The following is a 22589-nucleotide window of genomic DNA, read 5'->3' on the forward strand; positions in this document are numbered from 1 at the left end:
CTACACTTGGGGCTCCTTTTATCAAGCCGTGCTAGCGGTTTAAAGCGCGTAATAGCACACACTAAACCGTGGGACTCGCTAGCTGTTACTGCCTCCTCTTGAGCAGGCGATAGTTTTTGGCCAGCGCGGGGATTAACGCATGATAAAAAGTCGCGCGCGTTAACCCTGCTAGCGCAGCTTGATAAAAGGAGCCCTTGGAGTAGGGTTCAGTTTTGCAAGCCATATCTGGCGTAGGATATAAAAAGTGGTCCAGAGGAAGGTGATAAAAATGGTAAGGAGTTTGAGCCAAAAAAGTACAAGAAGAGACTAGAAAACCTAAATATGTAAACTTTGGAGGAGAGAAGGGAAAATAGTAAAACTAGAGGGCCTAAATTGAGGTTGTGTGGAGGAAGACTTAGGAGTAATATTAGGAAATTCTTTCTCACAGAGAGGGTGACGGATGCCTGGAATGCCCTCCTGAGGGAGGAGATGAATAGGAAAACGGTGACAGAATTCAAAAAGGCATGGGATAAACACAGAGACTCTCTAATTAGAAATTAATTATATAAATTAAAGAACTAAGGCTGGTACTGGGCAGACTTGCATGGTCTGTATCTCAAATATGGTAATTTGGTGTAGGATAGGTTGGGGAAGGCATCAAGGGAACTCCAGTAACTTGGAATATGAGGACGTTACTGGCTAGACTTTATGGTTGGTATCCTGCAAACAACAGGATGGTTGGATAGGCTAGAGTGAGCTTGGATGGCTACTCCAGCAGTTGGAACCTAGAATAGTACCAGGTGGACTTTACGGTCTATGGCCCAGAAATATCAAAGAAAAAAGACAAGTTAATTTACTCATGAATTTATAATATGTATAACTAATGGGTGGACTGGATGGACCGTTCAGATCTTCATCTGCCATCATTTACTGTGTCAAACGAAAAAAACTTTATGACAACCTAATAGCCTCCAAAGCAGCTAAGTTGGACAAACAACTCACCACTCTGTTATCTTCATCCACAGATTACAAAACCTTCAAGAAAGAAATTAAAACCATACTCTTCAAAAAACACGTTAAACCTATCCAGCACAACAATCCTAACCCAACATCCAACACTCTATAAACCCTTAGTATTCTCTAATTTTTCTAGTTACCAAGCTTTATCTAAAACCCATAATTCTCCCTTAAAATTTTATCTCATCGTTTAATCTATTACTTCAAAGTTGAAATGTAATTCTTGTTTTAGTTTGGATGTAATCCGCCTTGAACCGCAAGGTAATGGCGGAATAGAAATCACTAATGTAATGTAATGTAATTACCGTGTTACTATGTAAAATGGATGTTTATGCTGCATTCACCTGGAGCTTAAACTTCCACTTCTGTTTTTCTAGAACAAACTCCATGTGGCAAATTCTGTTTTAAAATACTGGTGAAACTTGAGACACATTGACCTGCAGCTCTCAAGTCCTACTTCTTTGACCTGTCTAAAATGGGTCTGCATATTTACATGCATTAACAGCAAATAGTAATGTTTCTTTAGAACATTAACCTCTGTGAATAATGTTGGTAGATCTGTTGCTCAAATGAAATGTGTCCCTTCTGGAGGTTTAGTGCTTCTCTGCCTTGCACTGTATAATTAACTGGTACATCAGGAGAGAGGCTGGAATAAAACATGAAGATGTTAATTCAGCCTGGAGCTGATGTGGTAGTGTGATTATTGCAGTGTAGATAAAGCATTTCTCATAACTGCCTTTGCCTACTGGAGCCTTTGAAACATCTGGACCTTTAATTGAAGAATAGTGTGGGATAGTGCAGTGCAACTGTGCTAAGTGAAGGCAACAATTTAGATTTCAAAAGTGTAATTGATAAAAATGTGTTTTATTTACATTGTATTGAAATATTCATGCTGTGTTCAGGCTGCGTAAGGCAGGAAATGGCAGGGTTAAATTTGTATGAACAATGACAGTATAAATAAGATAAATTGGAAATTAACTGCATTTTTGTATTGGGGCCTATATTAGATTCCTCTAAATATAATTTGTTAAATTCTCAAATTCAAAATCCGTATTGAAGGAGGCAAGTTAATTTTGTTTGTGCAAAGACTACATTAGAGATGAAATACAGTACTTGATTATGGATTGTTTCTGTCTTTCAAGTAATTTTGCATGTTTAAAGTACCTTCTTATTTGCCATTCCAATGACCACAGCAGATAAGTTGAAGACGTTGAAAGGATAACTGAGACTTTGGACCTTCCATATAAATTGTTGCTGTGGTACTGAGTGCAGCATTCTGATCTGTCGTTGCTTTGCTGATTTCTTAAAAATCTGAGTGTCTAGTTCAGTGGTCCCCCCAACCTTTTTGACACCGTGAACAGCTTTTATAGAAGCAAATTTTTCTAGAGACTGGTAGGGGGGGGGGATTCGGGACAGGTTCATAGGGCAGTTTTATATACAATATACAGTACTTTACATTTCTATTATTAAGCCCTGAGCTTGTTTTCCTGCAACCAGATGATTCCTACCTCCGGATATCTTCTGCCTTTGCTCCACATGCTGCTGCTCCACTGCCGCCTCAGATTTTCCTCTTCAGGCTCCTCCAGCACTCCTCCAGCCTGGCTGGATACTGATCTGCAGAATGGGTAAAGGGGGGTGCACAGTAGTGCCTGTATGCATGTAGTGCAAATACTATGTTTCCCCGAAAATAAGAGGGTCTTATATTAATTTGTGCTCCAAAAAACACACTAGAGCTTATTTTCGGGGAAACACGGTATATCTCTCCCTTTTCCTTCCCTTTGTGTGCAACATGTCTCTTCCAAGGCCTCTCCCTTCCTGTGCTGTATGTTTCTCCCTCTCCCTTCCCTTCATGTGTAGCATGTCTCACCCTCTATCTTTCCTTTCCTGTGCAGCATGCCCTTTATATGCTAAAGGTGATAAAGGTTTATATGTGTTCAGACTACAACATTTGCTAATTACAACTACATTAGGCTGGACAGAACATTCAACTATTAATATTTGCCAAATTCTAGCGGTCCCCTTTATATGCAGCTGCATTTCTCCCTTGGCCTCTCCTTTTACTTTCAATATGGCTCTTTCTCTCCCTCTCACTACCCTTCATGTGTAGAATGTCTCTCTCTCTCTAACTTTCCCTTCCTATGCAGTATGTCTTTCCCTTACAGTGCAGTAAGTCTCCCCTCTTTCCCACCCACCTTCCCTTCCTGCTTCCTCCTCACTCCTCAGGTTAGTTTCAAGTTTACCGGTATTGCACCCCTGACATACCTCTGAAGCCTCCAAAACCATAGCGGTGGCAGTGCTCTGAATGGGCTGCTGCACGGCCTTACCTGCCGGGGCCTTACCTCTGTCATGTCACTGTTGAAGTGGCAGAGGCAGAGAGAAGGCCGTGAACTCGTGAAGCAGCCCATTCAGAGCGCTGCTACTGGTTTTGAGACTTCGGAGGTATGTAAGGCGGTCGGTGGGGTTCCAGTGCACAAAGGGATTGGAGGGAAGCATCTTAACTAGGGCTTATTTTAGGGGTAGGGCTTATATTAGGACCTACCGTGAAAATCATGCTAGGGCTTATTTTCAGGGAAACACGGTAGTATATGCTCGTATCTCTCCTCAGCTCAGTCTCTCTCCTCTCTCTGCGCCTCTGCAAAGCCCCGCCCGCCATGCAGTTTGAAAAGTGTCCTCAGTGAAAGGGGCATCCATTTTGCTGTAACTCTCCACTGAGTGAGTCTTTGTTGCCGGAAGTTCTCTTGCGGCCCGGCTGTCAGACGGCTGTGGCCCACTAATGGGACGCAGACCGGGGATTGGGGACCCCTGGTCTAGGTAGTCCAAAAGTATATTTTCTGTTTAGTTCTACCTCATCTATTTTATTTTTGATTCTTAGCTTCCCCACTCTGTTAGTGGGATATTTAAGATGGTTGTTGATGATTTATTTATTGGAATTTATTAACCGCTATCTCTTTTATAGGAGTAACACTGTGGAATAAGTTGACTGGACCACTAAGAGCTCTTGTAGATTTTCAGAAGTTTAAGAAACTTCTGAAAACTACATTTTTTATAGAAGCATTTCAATAAATGCTTTTTTCCTTGGATTATGAATGTTTCTGTATTGATACGCTGTTAAGTACTGTAAAATATGGCTGATATGAGGGACCTGTTGTTATTAGTATAATATGTGCTGTATGTTTCTTATTTTATATGGTATAGATATAGGCGGTTAAGAAAGTGATTCTATATATGACACCCGTGTGTGATTCTCAAAAGCCACTTAGGCAGCTGCTGAGAAAGAGCGTCCTATACAGAATCTGGGTCTCAGCATGCTCTAAGGCAGGGGTGTCTAACTTTTTGGCTTCCCTGGGCCGCATTGGCTGAAAAAAATGTTTCTGGGGCCACACAAATGTGCAAACGCTGCAGCAAGACAGAGGAGGGAGCCAGCAAGACGGTAAACACCCAGGGGCAACAGAGGAAAACACTGCATCGCCCTTGACCAGGGCCACACAAAATACTTCACTGGGCCGCATGCGGCCCTCGGGCCACAGGTTGGACACCCCTGTTCTAAGGTATAGTTTTTCTGTACTAAATACCAGGGCTGTGAAGTTGGTACACCAACACTTTGACTCTGACTCTTCTATTTTTCTTCTGTCTGACTCCAAATCTGACCCCATAAATCTACAGTAAGAGAAATTTGATTAATTATAAATGCATAGGATATTGCTTAATGTATAAAATTAGGACTACGAGACCACAAAATATATTTATTTGAAGTTTGAACAAATAACCTGAACAAAATAAAATGTTGTCAAATGAAAATATGTGGTACATTATTATGCACTTCATATTTTAATAAATCTGAAGACATTGTCCTTTGGGGGAAAAAGAATCACCTCAGTCTGATCCTCTTTCATGGATGCCTTCAGATATGATCTAATCACACTGGACAACAACGTTTTTGCTCTTTCATCACTTTTGAGTGTATCTTACAGATTTTTGGTTGTTGATCATGAAAATCACATTTGAAATTGTGGATCACGTACTGTTTTATCAAAAAAGTAGATTTTTGCAATTTCTTGTTATACGCTCAGGCTAATTCAATTAATAATTAATAACTGATGCCAAGATTAAGGAAGGCATTTTTGTTGGTCCACAGATCAGACACGTCATCAGTAACGAGAGATTTGAAGATCTGTTCAGTCGAGCCAGAGAAAATCGCCTGGAAAGCATTCAAGGATGTCGTTGAGAATTTTCTTGGCAGTTACAGAGCACCAAACTATATTCAACTGGTTGACAAACTTCTTAGAGCATACAAAACTATGAAGTGCAACATGTCACTGAAGATGCACTGTCTACATTCACACTTAGACTTCTTCCATGCAAATATTGGTGCAGTCAGTGATGAACATGGCGAAAGGTTTCACCAGGACATTGCCACTATGGAAAAAAGATATCAGGGCAACTGGAATCAATCAATGCTGGCTGACTATTGTTGGACACTGCAATGAGATGCACCGGACCCAGAGTACAAACGAAAATCAGCAGGAAAACACTTTTATCCACGGCAAACCTATCACAGCATATCAGAAACTTTGTGCATTAAAACATGTTATAGTCAGTTAAAGATACCATCGTGTTTCTCAAAATTCCTATGTGATACAGCCAGTGGGAAATTATATTTGTGCTTATTTTTAAGGGGTCTATCATTACCTAAGGAAGCAAAACCTTTGGAAAAATTTGTTGTCCAGTGCTATTTTCAGAGCAGAAAACAACCTCGCAATAATACTAAGTTGGGTTGGTGGCAAACAATAACAACCAGGCGACATCTCTAACAGATCCAAAACAATTATATATAAGTTTTTAAAGTGATAAATTTACCATAGTATAATGTTGTAAGTTTCTATTTTGAAGCTGGATTCGAGAGTTGATACATTTTTACTGACTCTGACTCCAACTCCACCCAAAATTGCTTCCGAGACCAGCTTCAACTCCACAGCCTTGCTAAATACAAGAGTAATAACATTTGTGCTTGATATTAAAGATGCATTTGTACACCTCGATTGCATCTCTTGTTATTAAAGAAAAAATCATTTAGAGTGCAATGACAATACTGACTGTGGGGCTTTCAGCTCATTTCAAAGGAAAATCCTCCATGTGCCCAAAACTACCCATATGCATGGTGACAGGTACAAACTATGTACAGAAATGTCAAAATGAAATCTCCATGTGTGCTTTTGTCTTTTCCACAAAAGCATTTCTCATCTTCTCTTGTTTTGTTGTTGTTTTTTTGTGTATCTGTTTTTGTGCTTTTGGCATATATTTTTCACATTTTGAAATATAGTGCCTTAAGTTACCTGATAAGAAATTTGTGCCTTGGCTTTTACATCTTGACCAACATCTCTAATATGTTATCCCAGAATATCTTTGTCATGCATGTCTTGACTAGATTGTAAGCTCTGTGGAACAGGGTCTTTCTCTTGTATGAGTTTAAATAGCGTTTAGTGCCCCTGATAGTGCTTTAGAAATAGGTACTAATGGTCATAAGATGGGAGTTTCTAAAAGGTTGATCAAACTTCAGATGATTGAGAAATGTTATTTATGATGATCATCTCTTAGCTACTGTTACTGTTTGAAAGCACATGAATTCTAAAATAATTGTTGGAAGCTCATTACTGAATTAATGGATTGTGATAATCTCCTTCAATGGGTTTCACCTCCCCAACTCCCACATGTGAAACATGCAAATTAAATGTCTGCAAATTCTTGGCAAATTTTTCTGATTACAAGAGAGAATTTATTTGTCCTTTATTATATTGAAGAATGATACACAAATGCCTCACGGAATTTAATTAAATTTTGAAGGTATTTGTAGTTTAAAAAACATACATACAACATTTCTAAAGCTAGTATGAAATTAAATAAGTTGTTTACTGAAGAATAATATTAACCTTCACTTATGGACTCGCCAAAAACAATGGGGTTTTGTATATATTTCATAAGACTTGCATTAGCAAAACACTTCATAGTCTGCTTAGAATTATATTATTCTAGATGTCATTTCAAGCTTATATTAAATTTCCCATATAATTTAGGAGTGTGTTAATGTCTATACTGTAACCCTCACCTCTGATCCATTGTTCAGTAATTGAAGAAAGGTATGCTTTTTCAATTAAGCTTTTATTTAAAAAGTTGCCATTTAAGTCTTTAAAAGACTCCTGTTGCAAGAATTGATAGATTTTAGAACATGTAATTTTTCTTTATGGTTTTATGGTATAATCTGTAAACCGTTTAGATTGTAGCCACAGAAAGATTATAAACAAAATCCTAGCCTCTATCCCCTAGAATCCTGTTGATATATTTAAGCATATCAGTTGCGTTCTATAGTATGATTTATTCAAGTCAAGGTCCTTAAAACTGAATTATGACCACTGGCAGTGGAACTTTATTTTTACTGATTATTTGATCATAATGCAGCATTGTTGCACATTTAAGTGGGTTACCTTAAAATTTCTTTGTTTTAATACATCATTTTTAAGGGTGCTGACATACCATAGTACACTTTCATTTTAATAATGGGTCAATTAATGTGTCTGCTTTGATTTAAAGAAGTCTTCAAAATGTCAGTGATGAGCAATTAAGACTAGGATAATTATTGTACTATTTTCATTTTTTCTTTTGTCATAAAAACATAACAGCCATACTGGGTCAGACCAACCTAGCCTAGTTTCCTTTTATCAACGATGTCTAATCCAGGCCACAGTACCTGTCAGAAACATAAATAGTAGCATCATTCTCTGCTTCTGATTCTAGGGGTGAATGGGCCAAGCATCTTTGCTCTTCACCTCCTGACTCCCTGCTCATCTGGGCTTCCAAGCACTGTTTTTACACCTTGGTGCTTTATCACACAACCTTCCTGGACTCTTGGGCTGCCAAAGTTCATTCCAGCCATTGCAGGTCCCTCTGGTTGCCATCGGTCACTGACTCCAGCCATTCCGTCATCTCCGGACATTCTGGTAGCCAGTTCTTCTGGTAGCCGTCCTCACTCTGGACCATACCAGTCCCTCTGGTGGCTGACCTCTCGGGTCCCCACCGGTCCTGGACACCACTGGTACCTCTGATTGACGGCCTCTGGGCTCCAGCCGATCCCTCGGATTCCTCCACTGGTCCCACCGGTCTCTCACACCGGTCTTTTCACAAGCCACTGTCAGACTGAATTTTCCCGGTCCGCTGGTCACTCCCTGAAGATTCCCCTGGTCCTTCAGGCATTCCACTGAGGACTCTCCCTGGTCCCTCAGGCATTCTCTCTCTGAGCATCCTCCAGGTCACTCAGATGCCCTCTCACTGGTCCTTCCCTGGCCGTCAAGATTAAGGGATCTCCAGTCCCTCTATGCTCTACCAGGTAAATAACATCCATGCCTGTTCTAAAGTCCTAACTTTTGCCCTTTTAGCTTCTTTTTAACCATTTTCCTCATTTTATCATAGTTGCTCTTTTGAAAGTTAAATGCCGCTATGGTAGATTGCTTTAGTGACTTCACTCCAGATCACTTTTTCCCAGTGGACCCACCACCATTACCTCTCATAGTATGTGCTGCATTCCACTAAGGAGTAAATCTAAAATAGGTCTCCCACTTTCGTGTTTCAAATAACACTTCTTCCTCAGGGGTCCAAGATGTTCACTGTTTCACATACCAAGAACTATACGGAGTAAAACAATTGGACATAGACTGCGTAGAAAAGAGGTGGTGGAGGGTTCCTGTGGTGGTTGTTGCTCTGTATAATACTGACAGTAAAACTGACTTTTGCCATCAGTATTATATTCGAAACACGGACCATGTTGGGTCCCAGTTTCTACCCAATGAGAACTATTATTTGGAAATCAACGTTTTATTGTCTTCAATAAAGTTCCTGAATCTGGTATATCATCTCTGCAGTTGTTTGTTGTTGTTTTCTTTGGTTTTGCTGTTTGATTCTCACTGTAGACCTATTGGAATCTTATTTGGGATTGTCTTGGCAGATCCCACTTTTGGAAGTCTTACAAAAGGAGCTTCTTGTGTGTCGAATGACTGTAAAGTTTGTATTATAAACTTATGCTTTTGGTATGAAATAACTGTACAACATGAAAATCTACTTTTCTTTTAATTTTTAATATGTTTCCTTCATGCTTAAAAGATATTAATTTAAATACTACATTAAAATATCCTGATTTTTTTAATGGTTGAGCAGAGTGAAGAGTTGTATATGGCATATGTTCTGTATCCCCAAAACTACAGCTGATAGGAGAAAACTGGTGCCATTTTTGCAATCGGCAGGTCAGATATACCTAGAAACAGGTCTAACATTTGAGGCACCAAAATGAGTGTTGGCCAGTGTAATCTTTAAACAATGGATGGGAGACGACAACCCGCTTATTGGGCGTGGTGAATTCAATATGTGGCATGGGTACATATGAGCTTCAGGATTCCAGATTTAAGCCTAATCAAAAAAGTACTCCCAAACACAGAATAATCTTTGTACAACTGGTGATTAAAATCCTCTTTAAATAACTCACACTAAAGTCTAAACTCAATCTAACAGAAAAAAGAGGACACGCATTAAACATTTCAAGCCATCAAAGCAACTAAGTTAAATCTGCAAGAACAGGCTAAATAGTTATAATCATAGAGTTCCACTTCTTTCTCAAAAGTGTATTATGTGTAAATAATGTTCTTAAACTTAAGTGAACAGTGCAAAATAACCACTTTCATGTAAAAATAGTCAAGTGACACTTAGCCTCAATATGTTGGACTTTATCACAAAAACGACATATAGCACAGTCCCCAAGCATGACTCTGTGCCAAGGTTCGTTGCCTGCATTGGGTCTGGGAAAACACCTCACTGGTATTCACAAGCTTTTAATGAGAATGCTTCAAAGTCCATCTTGATTCAAAAGCATACATTTTTTTTTTTTAAATGGTGCTTCAGTATTTCAAGGACAACAAGTAATTAATAAATATATATAAAATATGATTATCATAAATATTTAATAGTATAAAAAAAATAACACTGCTAACTTAGTGGTAAGGACTATCATCACTCTTAAATATTTGTCCTTAGCTTCCAGGCTTAGGAAAGGGTAACCACATTAATAAATAGTTAAGCATAGAAGACACCCTAGTGAGAACCATATGGCAATTGATGCCCATTGCTAACATCACAGAGCTCCAGTTTCTTCGGAATATTTAAGCTCACTGCTAGGAAAGGCAGTAGCAAATGTTTATAAAAGCAACCTGAAATACTTCACAGTGCAGGTGCTTTCTATCAAAAACAATTGGCAAGAATGTAAGCACCAATTTGCCTGTTGAAGAAGAAAGTTTGTTTGTACTGTTTCATTAGGTGGTTTCTTTATTTTGTTCTGTCATGTCTCAGAATAAAAGATCAAAAGTGCCTTTTTGAGTTGAGATTTAACATGTTAGTACCTGCTAATGTATTATCTGATTAATGATCAAATTTTATGGTACAGTTTTTATAATTACTTAAAATGTTTGTTCAACATTTATGACTGTGACTATGTAAACCATATGGATAATATACGATATATAAATTTTTAAATAAATAAATAAAGAATAAGAATAGCCTTACTGGGTCAAACCAATGGTCCATCAAGCCTAGTAGCCCATTCTCATGGTGGCCAATCCAGGTCACTAGTACCTGGCCAAAACCCAAGGAGTAGCAATATTCCATACTACCGATCCAGGGCAAACAGTGAATGCTTAAATATAAAATCACAAAATAATAACACAATGCTGATTCAGGGACTCGCATCAAAGTAGTCAAACTTAGTGGAGAAAAGATCTCGGTGTCACCAAAGGATATAATAATAATCATAAAATCCAAAAGGACTAACCTGACTTCAAAAGGCTTTTGGAAGTAGGAGGTACATCCTTGATCACAAAAATTCCAAACTTGGTTATGTTTTAACAATTCAGATAAAGTTCAAATAAATATTTAAATATCTTCACAAAAGTATGTTATATCAAAATTGTAAACCAAAAACTTATCTTTAGATGAAATGTCCACTTGTCTCTCGGCATATCACAAGAGTTGCAGATCGGTACAATTATAAGGACTTCAACAATATTTCCATTCTTTCATGATCCTAATGGTGCTGTGCCGATCCGGCTTATAAGAATATCAGATTCCAAACAGGGCCCCGGTTTCGCTCTTTCTTCATCAGGGGAACAACTTCCAAACTGAGCTATATACTTCTATGTTTCTTGCAGAATAAAGGATCACATGAGAATTTTGGAATAACAAGAATGCATATTTTTTATTTTTGCTGATAGTTTTTTTCTTATAGAAAGAACCAATGCTTATGATTTTAGGGAAAAAAGTCAAATGTTGAACATAGATTTTAGACATTCTTTCCAAAGCTATTAATGGACAGCTCCTAGGATGATGATTTTCAAACTATATGTATTTTTTTTTTATTGAGCCTTTTATTTTTATTCATGGGTACATTTTTATTCTGTAGAGAACCGTGACGCCATGTTTTAAGTGCAAAGCTGAAGTGAGTTCAACAGATGTACCAAAGAAACGGTGTTTGGGGTTTAAGCCAGCATGGTTGATGGAATGTTTTGTTACAACAGATTTACTGCAAGGTCCTGGACAGCACATTCTTCTGGGAGAATTTTTTTTAACTACATGGGGATGGATGGTTTTGCTGTCTTTTGCAAAATCTGCTTGAAAGCAGGATCTTTAAATGAATTGACCTCAGGGAAAGCATGGATTGACTGGAAAGTGGACCATCCCAAACAACATTTGAATGTAAAATGTCATATCGATTCAGTTTCAAAATTTAAAAATCACTGAAGAGGTTTGTTGAAAAAAAAAAATTAATAGAATCTAAACAAGAACAGGAAGATAAAAACGAATGTACGCAACAAAAACAGGCGACACCTGACGAGGTAAAGGTTTTAATAGACAACGTTTTGCTGACTCTGAAAATAAATTATTTTATGTTGGCATTCCAGTATATTCATGAGCATGTTGCCAGATATGTGAAAATACTGGATATTTAGCGGAGTAAGAATTATGCCTTTGAGTTAATTGAGTTCATAAATTCAATAATCAAAACAGACGTTTTAAATGAAATTAGGGAGTCAGCCTACCACACTCTGATAGTTGATGAATCAACTGATATAACAGTTTCCAAGATGTTAATTTTATACATAAAATTTAGGAAAGAAAGCCAATACATTCATAAAACTGTGTTCGCTGGTAGAATGAAATTAACAGCATGTGACAGTTTATCTATTCTTGAAGCTATTCAACAGTTATATATGGAGAACAAGTTAAATTTAAACCAGATGATAATGTTTACCTCAGATGACGCATAAGTTATGCAGGGCAAACATAAAGGTGTAGCTGCTCTTTTGCGCCAGTCCATTCCACGCTTATTAGCGCAACATTGTATGGCGCATCATAAGGATCTGGGTATAGATGCTGCTTTGAAAGACATTCCCCTGATGGATTCTGTTGAAACTTTAAGGACTATTTACACAGTTTTCTGCAGGTGATCTGTTAAGAAGACAAATTTTCAAGAACTTGTCAAAGCTGCAGTGGCAGATGTGATTGCGTTTAAACCACTAAACAAGGTCAAGTGGCTATCTCGATATTTTGCAGTAAATACTGTGATTTGAAATGATGAAGTATTAGTGGAACACTGCCAAAATATTGTTGAAGACGACAATGATCCTATTCACAAATATTGCTTGGATTAATTACAAAATGCAGAATATCATGTTGCTATTTCAGTACTTAATGACGTTCTAGCTGAACTGGCAGAATTATGCAAACTTCTGCAACAAAGTATACTTCCAATTGCTGATGCTTTTTTCCGTTTTTACAAAAGCAAAAATCAAGAAACTTAGGTCACAGTATTTGGAAACTTAGTATTTGAGGGAGAAGCCATATTTTCAGGAACCTGCTCTCTTCATTTCAATTTCCAGGTGAAACAAAGTCAATAATTACTTATAAATGGTTGCAGTTGAAGCAGGCCATTCAGAAAGGGTTACCTGATTGGCGCAACTTAAAAGATCAGTATAGCTTGCTGGGCCTGTGTTTCCAGATAGATTTGCAAGGGCATCAGGCTGCCAAGTGGTACAAATTAATATCTGAATATTTGAACAAAAAACCAAAAACAAACTTTAAAGATATTTGGAGCATTGAGACAAAGCTACTCAATGGCCACGGATTTGGACTTGGAGGATGAAATGTACAGCGTCAGCGTCTATGAGACAAACTTGGTTCTTTTTGTTACATAGAATATTTTGGTCCCCAGTTCGTTTGCAAAAGTTAGATAGTTCAAAGTCTAATAGATGCTGGCACTGTCATCTTGAAGTAGAGACATTGGATCACTTGTTGTTCTATTCTCCCTTGATACTCAGCTTCTGGAAATCTATCTGGGGGAAAATTAATAGGATTCTGGAAACTTCTATCCTATTGTCATATCACATTGTTTTATTCGGGACCTTGTTACAAACTAAGGGCTCCTTTTACGAAGCCGTGTTAGCGGCTTTATCGCACGCACATTTTTAGCGCACGCTAACCCCCGCACTAGCTGAAAAACTACCGCCTGCTCAAGAGGAGGCAGTAGTGGCTAGCGCGGCCAGTAAATTGGCGCACGTTATTACGCGCGTTAAACCGCTAACGCAGCTTTAGGTGGGTGTTTGTGACTTAAACCATGTTTTAAATGGTCTAAGTCGCAACGTCCAGGTTCTGTCGATTCTGTGCTGTATAACTTTCGGTTATATGACTAAGTCTAGGGGCCTGTTTTACAAAGCCGCGCAGCAATAGCCCCAAAGCCCTTTAAATCTCTATGGGCTTCGGGGCCGTTACCGCGTTGCAGCCACTAGTGCAGCTTTGTAAAATAGGCCACGTCCCGCCCAACTCCCGCCCTCGACACTCCTCCAGAAACGCCCTGTTTAGCTATGGTCGTTCAGCGGCACTATGAAGGCCTAAATTGTTTAGAAATACGTCCAAAACCCATTTTTATTATCGGCACTTGGATGTATTTTGACAATATTCGTCCAAGTGCCGACTTAGGCCGGTTTTTGGATGTTTTTCTCTTTGGATTAGGAGCCCCTTAATGTTTTGATACTATTAAATATATATGGTAGATAATAACATGTGTGATTATCACAAGGCAATGTAATGCAAAGTTTGTTGCTCATGTCAAGTAGGTCTGGTCACACAAAAAAATCTTTGCTCACATCTCGTCAGTCCTTAGAGGGAACATAGCTTGTATTTGTTCTATACCACTCAGGATTTTGTAGACTTCAAACATATCTCTCCTCAGCTGTCTCTTTTCCAAGCTGAAGAGCCCTAACCTCTCTAGTCTTTCCTCATATGAGAGGTTTTCCAATCACTTTATCATCTTGGTTGTTTTTCTTTGAACCTTTTCTAAATCTACTATATCTTTTTTTGAGATATGGTGACCAGAATTGAATGCAGTATTCAAAGTGAGATCATACCATAGAGCAATACCATAGAGCATTATAATAGTCTTATTTATTATACCTTTTCTAATAGTTCCTAGCATTTTGTTTACTTTTTTGGCCGCTGCTGCACATTAGGTAGAAGGTTTCTTTAGATAAGATTAGTAACTGGCTGTAGGATAATTGTCTCAAACTGAATGCTTTCAAGTCATGCTATCCATGATTTTCCAACACTGGTTACATTTAAGGAAGTGACGATTTCATTTGTAAAAACACTTAAAACTTTAGAAGTATATTTGGATACTTCTTTGAAGATGAAAGAGCATGTTTCTTATATTGTTAAAAAAAAATTTTTTAAGCTGAGGTTTTTAAGCCCTTTGAAGTTAGAGAAAGCCAATTTTAATTTTCGGTTCGTTATTCAAAGTCTGATTTTTCCACATTTTGACTATTGTAATTCCTTGCTAATGGATGTTCCAAAGAAATAGTTGAGATCCTTACAGGTTGCTCAAAACTCCATGGCAAGGTTAATTACTGGAACTTCTAGATCCGAACACATCACTCTTGTTCTTAAAGAATTGCACTGGTTGCCAATTGAGTATCGTATTTGTTTTAAATTGTTGCTAGTTGTTTTTAAAACATTGAATAACAGGAAATATCCAGTTTTGTTTGATTTCTTTTGTATTTATTGACCAACATGGAACCTATGTTCCTTGAATAGTAATGCTCTTGGGGTCCCATCTGTTCATGTAATTCACCATGAGGTATATAGGAAATCTATATTTTACGTGCTTGGACCAAAGTTATAGAACCAATTACCTGAGCAACTTCGAGGGCTTGGTGATGTTGACTGTTTCAAGATTTTGTTGAAAATGTTTTTATTTGTGGAGGTATATCAATGCTGATTTCCTATATATATTTTTTTTTTCAATAATTGCTGTTTTAATGTTTTTGTTATAAATTATGTATATTTGTTGGAATCCACCTAGAAATGTTGATAGAATGGAACATACATTTTTTATTCCTTTTTCTTCGGCACTAAGGCAGACCCTAGCATCTTGTAACTATGATTTTGGTTATTCTTCCTAATATGCATCATTTTGCATTTGTCCACATTAAATTTTATCTGTCATTTAGATGCCCAGTCTTCCAATTTCCTAAGGTGTGTCTGCAAGTTTTCAAAGTCTGCATGCGTTTTTAATAACTTTGAACAGTTTAGTGTCATCTGCAAATCTGCAGATCATTTAAAAATATGTTAAATAACACTGGTCCCAGTACAGGTCCCTGTGGCACTCCACTATTTACCCTCCTCCATTGAGAAAAATGGTCACTTAACTCTACCCTCTGTTTTCTGTCTGATAACCAATTCCTAATCCACAATTGAGCATTGCCTCTTATCCCATGACTCTTCAATTTTCTCAGGAGCCTATCATGAGGAACATTGTCAAAAGCTTTCTGATAATAGAGGGAGAGTATGGCGCAGTGGTTAAAGCTACAGCCTCAGCACCCTGAGGTTGTGGGTTCAATCCCACGCTGCTCCTTGTGACACTGGGCAAGTCACTTAATCCCCCCATTGCCCCAAGTACATTAGATAGATTGTGAGCCCACCGAGACAGATAGGGAAAAATGCTTGAGTACCTGAATAAATGCATGTAAAACCGTTCTGAGCTCCCCTGGGAGAACGGTATAGAAAATTGAATAAATAAATAAATAAAAAATAAAATAATCTAGATGTTCTATGTCAACTGGCTCTCCTTTTTCCACATGTTAATTAACACTTTCAAAGAAATGTAGCAAATTGGTGAGGCAAGACCTCCCTTAGCTGAATCCATGCTGACTCAGTCCCATTAAACCATGTTTGTCTACATGTTCTGTAATTTTAATTTTATAATAGTTTCAGCTATTTTTCCCGGCATTGAAGTCAGACTCACTGGTCTGTAATTTCCCAGATCATCCCTGGAATTCTTTTAAAAAAAAAAAAAAATTGGTGTAACATTAGGCATTCTCCAGTCTTCAGGTACTACAGAAGATGTTAGCGATAGGTTACAAATCACTAAAATCAGATCAGCAATTTCTTGTTTGAGTTCTTTCAGTACCCTGGAATGTATACCATCTGGTTCAGGTGATTTATGACTCTTTAACTTGTTGATTTGGCAATTGCAGAAAGGTTACACATGATGCAAAATGGCATGAACTTGTAGAGTGAGGACATGAGCGAGAGAGATTGGGTGAAGGCTGGAGGGGGATATTAGAGAGAGACTAGGCATTTCCAGAGAATGCATGAGTGTATGATTCTTAGAAAAAGAGCATGTTTGCGCACTTATTTTGGCCCTCCAGATGTTACAAAGTATAAAATGTGGTCCCCAGTTACCTGGTTTATGGTATGAACTGCATCCTGCACAAAGCTTAGGGTTTGTTTTTTTAAAGAATAATGGCACTTTGGTGCTTATTGTTTTAATGTAACTGGTAAGGTATTTCCTATCTAAAGATGGAGTTCTTAGTTTTGTTTTATATTATGTTTTTTTTAAATTGTAAACCACTGAGACTTGCCAAAGCTAGGTGGTATGTCAAGGTTTAATAAACTAAACGAAACCACCCAAAGTTGCCTTGTATTGGCACAAACTAGCAAAACACTGCAAGCTATACCACAGGCATTCCTGATAAATCATAGAAAAAGAGAACAATGGAGAAATGTTTCTTACAAATATGCTATATGTAATAGCATTTTGGCCAAGGAGACAAACTGATCATTTTGTTTAACCTAAACACAGGTGTATGTGTGTGAAAAACCAAGTCTCGTTTTTACTCTTTTTTGTAAAATATAGACAACAAATCATATCTTCCATGTGTTAAAAGCTTAATAATAATAATAACTTTATTCTTCTATACCGCAAAAATCTTGCGACTTCTAGGCGGTTTATAACTGAAGAGAGCTGGACAATCAGTGATTTACAGTATGCAGATAGAGAAATTACAGTATACAGTCAAACCTCGGTTTGCGAGTAACCCGGTTTGTGAGTGTTTTGCAAGACGAGCAAAACATTCTCGCAAAATGTGTCTCGCAAACCGAGTATTGACTCGAATTGCGAGCACCCCCGATAACCGGCATCGCTCCCTCCGCTCGCAAAGGGCCCCCTCCCGCTCGAATCGGCACCTCCCCTCCCCCGCAAGAACAGGAACCCTCTGCCCGACCAACTTTAACTCACCCCCCCTTTAGCACAGGCACGCAGCCCACAAGAATCTCTCGGCGAGAGGGAGAATTAGAAGGGCTTGAGCATGCGCAGATGCATGCTCAAAGCCATCAGAGACTGGGAAGAAGAAGATCTTCAAGCGGTACCGGCACTTGTGGGCTGCGTGCCGGTGCCAAAGGGGGGGGGGGTGAGTTAAAGTTGGTCGGGTGGGGGGTTCCTGTTCTCGCGGGGGGTGCCGATTCGAGCGGGGGGGGGCCTTTCTCATGCCAGTGCCAGACGGGGAGGGGGTGAGTTAAAGTTGGTCGGGCGGGGGGTTCCTGTTCTCGCGGGGGGTGCCAATTCGAGCGGGGGGGGCCTTTGCGAGCGGGGGGAGCGTTTCTCGTGCCGGTGCCAGACGGGAGGGGGTGAGTTAAAGTTGGTCAGGCGGGGGTGCCTGTTCTCACGGGGGGGGGCCGGACCACGCAGGGGGGCACTTTGTGAGCGGGGAGGGGGGAGCAGCGCCCTGGCCTGGGGGGATGGGGAACGTATCAAAGCGAGTTTCCATTATTTCCTTTGGGGAAACTCGCTTTGATAAACGAGCATTTTGGATTACGAGCATGCTCCTGGAACGGATTATGCTCGTAATCCAAGGTACCACTGTACAGTATCTTAGAAATGCAGCAATTTTAATATACAGTTTATTTAGAAATTCAGAGAGGTCCTTTTTGATAAAGTGGTGAATTACATAATACTGTTTGTTTAGAATTTTTTCAGGGGGAACATATTAGGTTAAAAAAGGAAAAAGAGAGAGGTGAAGTTGAAGTTTAGTTGAGATATTTGTCGAATAATATCTTGCCAATTTTATTCAAGACTTCATTTATTAGAATATATAGTGTACTGTAACAAGCAGTAGAAATTTTTGCCAGATTAACCTTGTTGCAAATATGGTACAGATTAAAGTACAAAACGTGAAAATAATAATTTAACAGCTCTTCCAGATTTATTAGGGACTATTAAGAAAACTGGCCCTGAATACCATAGAATTTTATACAGCATCTGTGATACGTTTGATGCACTTGTTTTGATTGCGGCTGCTAATTCTTTATCTTCTGGATTACTATGAAGCAAAGATACCCTGAATCTTTAAAGCTGGTATGAATTTCATTCATTCTAAGGGGATGGGAAAGCTTTAGAAACTTCTGTGTGAATGCACATACTATAGATCAGTGGTCTCAAACTTAAACCTTTTACAGGGCCACATTTTGGATTTGTAGGTACTTGGGAGGGCCGCTGAAAAAAAATAGTTCATGTCTTATTAAAGAAATGACAATTTTGCATGAGGTAAAACTCTTTATAGTTTATAAATCTTTCCTTTTGGCTAAGTCTTAATAATAATATTGTAATTTATAGCTAAATAGACATATGATCAAGAAACTGTTTTATTTTACTTTTGTGATTATGATAAACATACCGAGGGTCTCAAAATAGGACCTGGCGGGCCGCATGTGGCTGCTGGGCTGCGAGTTTGAGACCACTGCTATAGACCCATGTGACTACAATCAATTCAGAATCTTGGTTGTAACTTTTACTTTATCCAGGTAGATTAATTTACCATGATAGGAGCAATGATAACACTTCTCAAAGGAAATGGGCAATATGATAGAAACATTCAAATACAAAATAGGCATCAATAGTATATAAAAAGGTACTATTTTCTTTAGAAAAAGAAGAGACAAACAAGAAGTCATGTTAGGAAGCTGAAAGGAAGTAATCTTTGTACAAATATGAGAGAACAGAAATATTGTGTCTGTTTTTATTTAACAAAATCTGTTTTGTTTCTCAGGGTCACATAGGTACAACAGCCACAAAGAAAATTGATGTCTATCTCTCAATGCAGACAAGCCAAGATAAACTGCTACCAATGCCAGTGGTAACAATAGCTAATGCCAAGATACATGATCTGATCGGGCTCATCTGCTGGCAGTATACCAGTGAAGGACGGGAACCCAAACTCAAGTAAGTCGCATCACCTTCTGTTAGGTTGAAAAGCAATAGTTATCCCTATATTCTGGGTAGGATCCATTAAACAAACTTCTTGCACAGATTTATCAAAAAATACTTTGCTTTCGATGTATTTTAGACGTTTTACAAATAACAAAGTGAGTGCTTTATGATGTAGCCACTCCCTTATGCATTTATGTTGGGGACAATCTTAAGTGGTCCCATTTTCAAGATACCTATATATGCATGAGGTAGATTTGTATATACTATGTCTCCAAATGATACCATTCTCCTATTCATTGGGGCAGTCCTAAAAACCAGAATAGTTATGCATGTCCCCCATGATGTGACTGAGAGCAGGGCTAGCCCAAGGTATCTGATAACCCTAGGTCAGAACTATTCAATTCTGGTTCTCAAGGTCCATAAGCAGGCCAGATTTTCAAGATATCCACAATGAATAAGCATGAGAGAAATTTGTATACCAAAGAGACAATGCAAGTAAATCTTTCTCATGAAAACTTGGCCTGCCTGTGAACCCTGAGGACCAGAATTGAGTAGCAATGCCCTCTTCAGGAGTGACTGAAGGCCCTGTCCTCCCCACTGTTGTCTAGCATCTCCCTCCTGTGACCAACAACCTACTCTATATCCCCAGATATCCAGCATCTCTGCTTTCCTCCCTCCTCATCCTTTTCCCCTGCTGCCACAGCCACACTACCTCTTCCTTGCTGCTCCAAAGGTACTCATTGTGGGTGCAGGACCTTGTAGTATAGGTCTGTGGTCAAAGCCATCCCCCTCGCCCCCCCAGACAGGAAATGTTTTTGGAGAGGGCAGGACATGGCAGCACCTTTGGTATGGCAGGAAGGAGATGTGGCTGCAGTAACTGGGAAAAAGGAAGAGGGGGAAGATGAGATACTCTTCTACTGCTGCCCCCCAGTGTTGCTGCCCTAGTCCACCAGCCCTGGCTGAGAGCCACTATTTTGATGTATTGGGATGCTATCTGTTTAAGTTTCCAGCAGTGACCAGTACATCTATACTGTGATATATGCAGAGCTGAGTGACTATGAAGAGGTTTCATACATTGAGGATCTAATTTTTATAAATGTTTGAGTATAAATGCTAGCTGAAGAAACTCGGATTTTGTGAAAAACTCAATGATATCCAAAATACACTTTCACAAGAAAAATATATATATAATGTCAAGTGGAACATAAACAGTACTGCTTAAGTTTAAATGTGATGTGCCATTAAAAAATGGAGGATAAACAGAAGATAAGTTGAAAGTTATTTCTCCCATCATTCAGCACTAACAGCCCTGTTTAAGGTTTTTACGTTTGGGAGTGCAGTGGAGGTTTTTTGCCAGTGAGGTTATCGCCTAACCACCTGTTAACCACCTTTGTGGAGGTGGGAGGGTCCCATTCTGAGGCTTTTTCCTCCATTTTTTAATGGCACGTCACATTTAAACCTAAGCAGTACTGTTCATGTTCCACTTGACATTTTATATATATTTTTCTTGTGAAAGTGTATTTTGAGTATAAATGCTAGTATACAAGCATGAAATGACCTTTATATAATTACACCTGTGTACTTTTTCATGACTTTGTAAGTATGTTCAAGAAAGGATTTCTGGTGAAGTTCTGTGAGAGTCCAGGTTTATAGATATACTTCTAAATATTTACACTGCTGTCAAACAGGTGTAAATGTCCACAACTTCAAGTTTCAAGTTTAATAAAATTTTGATTAAAACTCAATATCATATATTTAATGCGAAGTACAAAGTATAAAATTTAAAAGAGGGAGTGATGAACAGGGTAAGACTATAACGTAGACCAATGGACGACAACAGGAACAAAAGGAAAGAGGGAAGAACTACAACTTCATTTTGTGGCAGTGTTACAAAGATGCATAGATGTCTATGCACCATTATAGAATAGGACCAATATAATACTAATCTTGACTTGTTATAAAAGTACCCTCTTAATTATTGTTTTCACCTCAGGAATGAAATTAGAGCCTGAATAAGAAAAGGGCACCTGTGGACTGTGGCTCAAGAATGTGTTATGTATGATTTCCTAACAAAAAATAGTTAACCATATAGTTCCATGTCTAGGAGGATAATCTGAGCCCAGTCCATATTATACATGAAGATATAGACCTCCTCTTTTTCTTAGGAAATTCAATTGGCAAATCAGAATTGTCTATCTGTGCTGAAAGGGTAAAACCAGGATTGGCTTAGTTTAGCCCCCTTGACATGAAGTTATATGATCATTCAACCTTTTAATGGGATTATTTAACAATAAATTAATGAAATAGATATTTATTTTGGCATGTGTATAAATATATCACACTTTCTACGCTTACCTCTGTATCTGTTCACACATCTATTGAACTGCATAACGATACATTTAATCATCCCAATCCAGAGCCATATAATCGTGGAAATGAATCATGATGTCAATATGATTCATACAATTTTCTAGTGGTATTGAAATAATATGGTATACAAGTATTTATACCTCTCACCTAATTTTCTTACCTTTTCTTACTGTCCCACTGTCTAACACAAATGCTTCAGGCAATATGAACTGTTGAAATTATTTGTAGCATTTGAAGGAGCAACTTTATGAAAGATTGAAGAGCAGGCAGCACTTGGGGAAAATACGGATAGTAGTATTTCAAATGGCACAATCACAATATGTTGTATTTTTAATGTTATTTTACATCTGCCCTGATGTAACTGGAAGTACTCAATATGAAATATCATAGTTTTCCATAAAACAGTGAGTAGAAATGGAAGATTTGACTTATAGCTAGAAACAGAAATGATAACATGAATAAAACTGATTAAAACTGTGTTTGTTTTTCATTGTCCATATTTGTTAGACCACTTTAAAGTAGGGGAGAGATCTCAAAGGGAATGAATCTTATCTCCCCACAATAAATTTGTATTCTGTAAGCAAAATGATACTGCTTT

At 38.4% G+C, this 22589-nt stretch overlaps 1 protein-coding gene across 6 annotated transcripts in view; it reads left to right on the forward strand.

Annotated features, from left to right (window-relative positions):
- The window catches only part of MAPKAP1 (MAPK associated protein 1), a 479755-nt gene that overhangs the window by 158640 nt on the left and 298526 nt on the right, over window positions 1-22589 (forward strand). For all 6 annotated transcript variants that reach the window (XR_004540893.1, XM_033961254.1, XM_033961253.1 and 3 more), the window contains one exon: window positions 19461-19633. Coding sequence is in view for 5 of the 6 variants with exons in the window: in XM_033961254.1 (XP_033817145.1) it covers window positions 19461-19633 (173 nt within the window). In the remaining variant the exon portion in view is untranslated. The remainder of the gene's footprint in view (window positions 1-19460; window positions 19634-22589) is intronic.

This window comes from Geotrypetes seraphini, chromosome 10 (genome assembly GCF_902459505.1).
Source record: "Geotrypetes seraphini chromosome 10, aGeoSer1.1, whole genome shotgun sequence".
In the NCBI taxonomy this organism is placed as follows: Eukaryota; Metazoa; Chordata; class Amphibia; order Gymnophiona; family Dermophiidae; genus Geotrypetes; species Geotrypetes seraphini.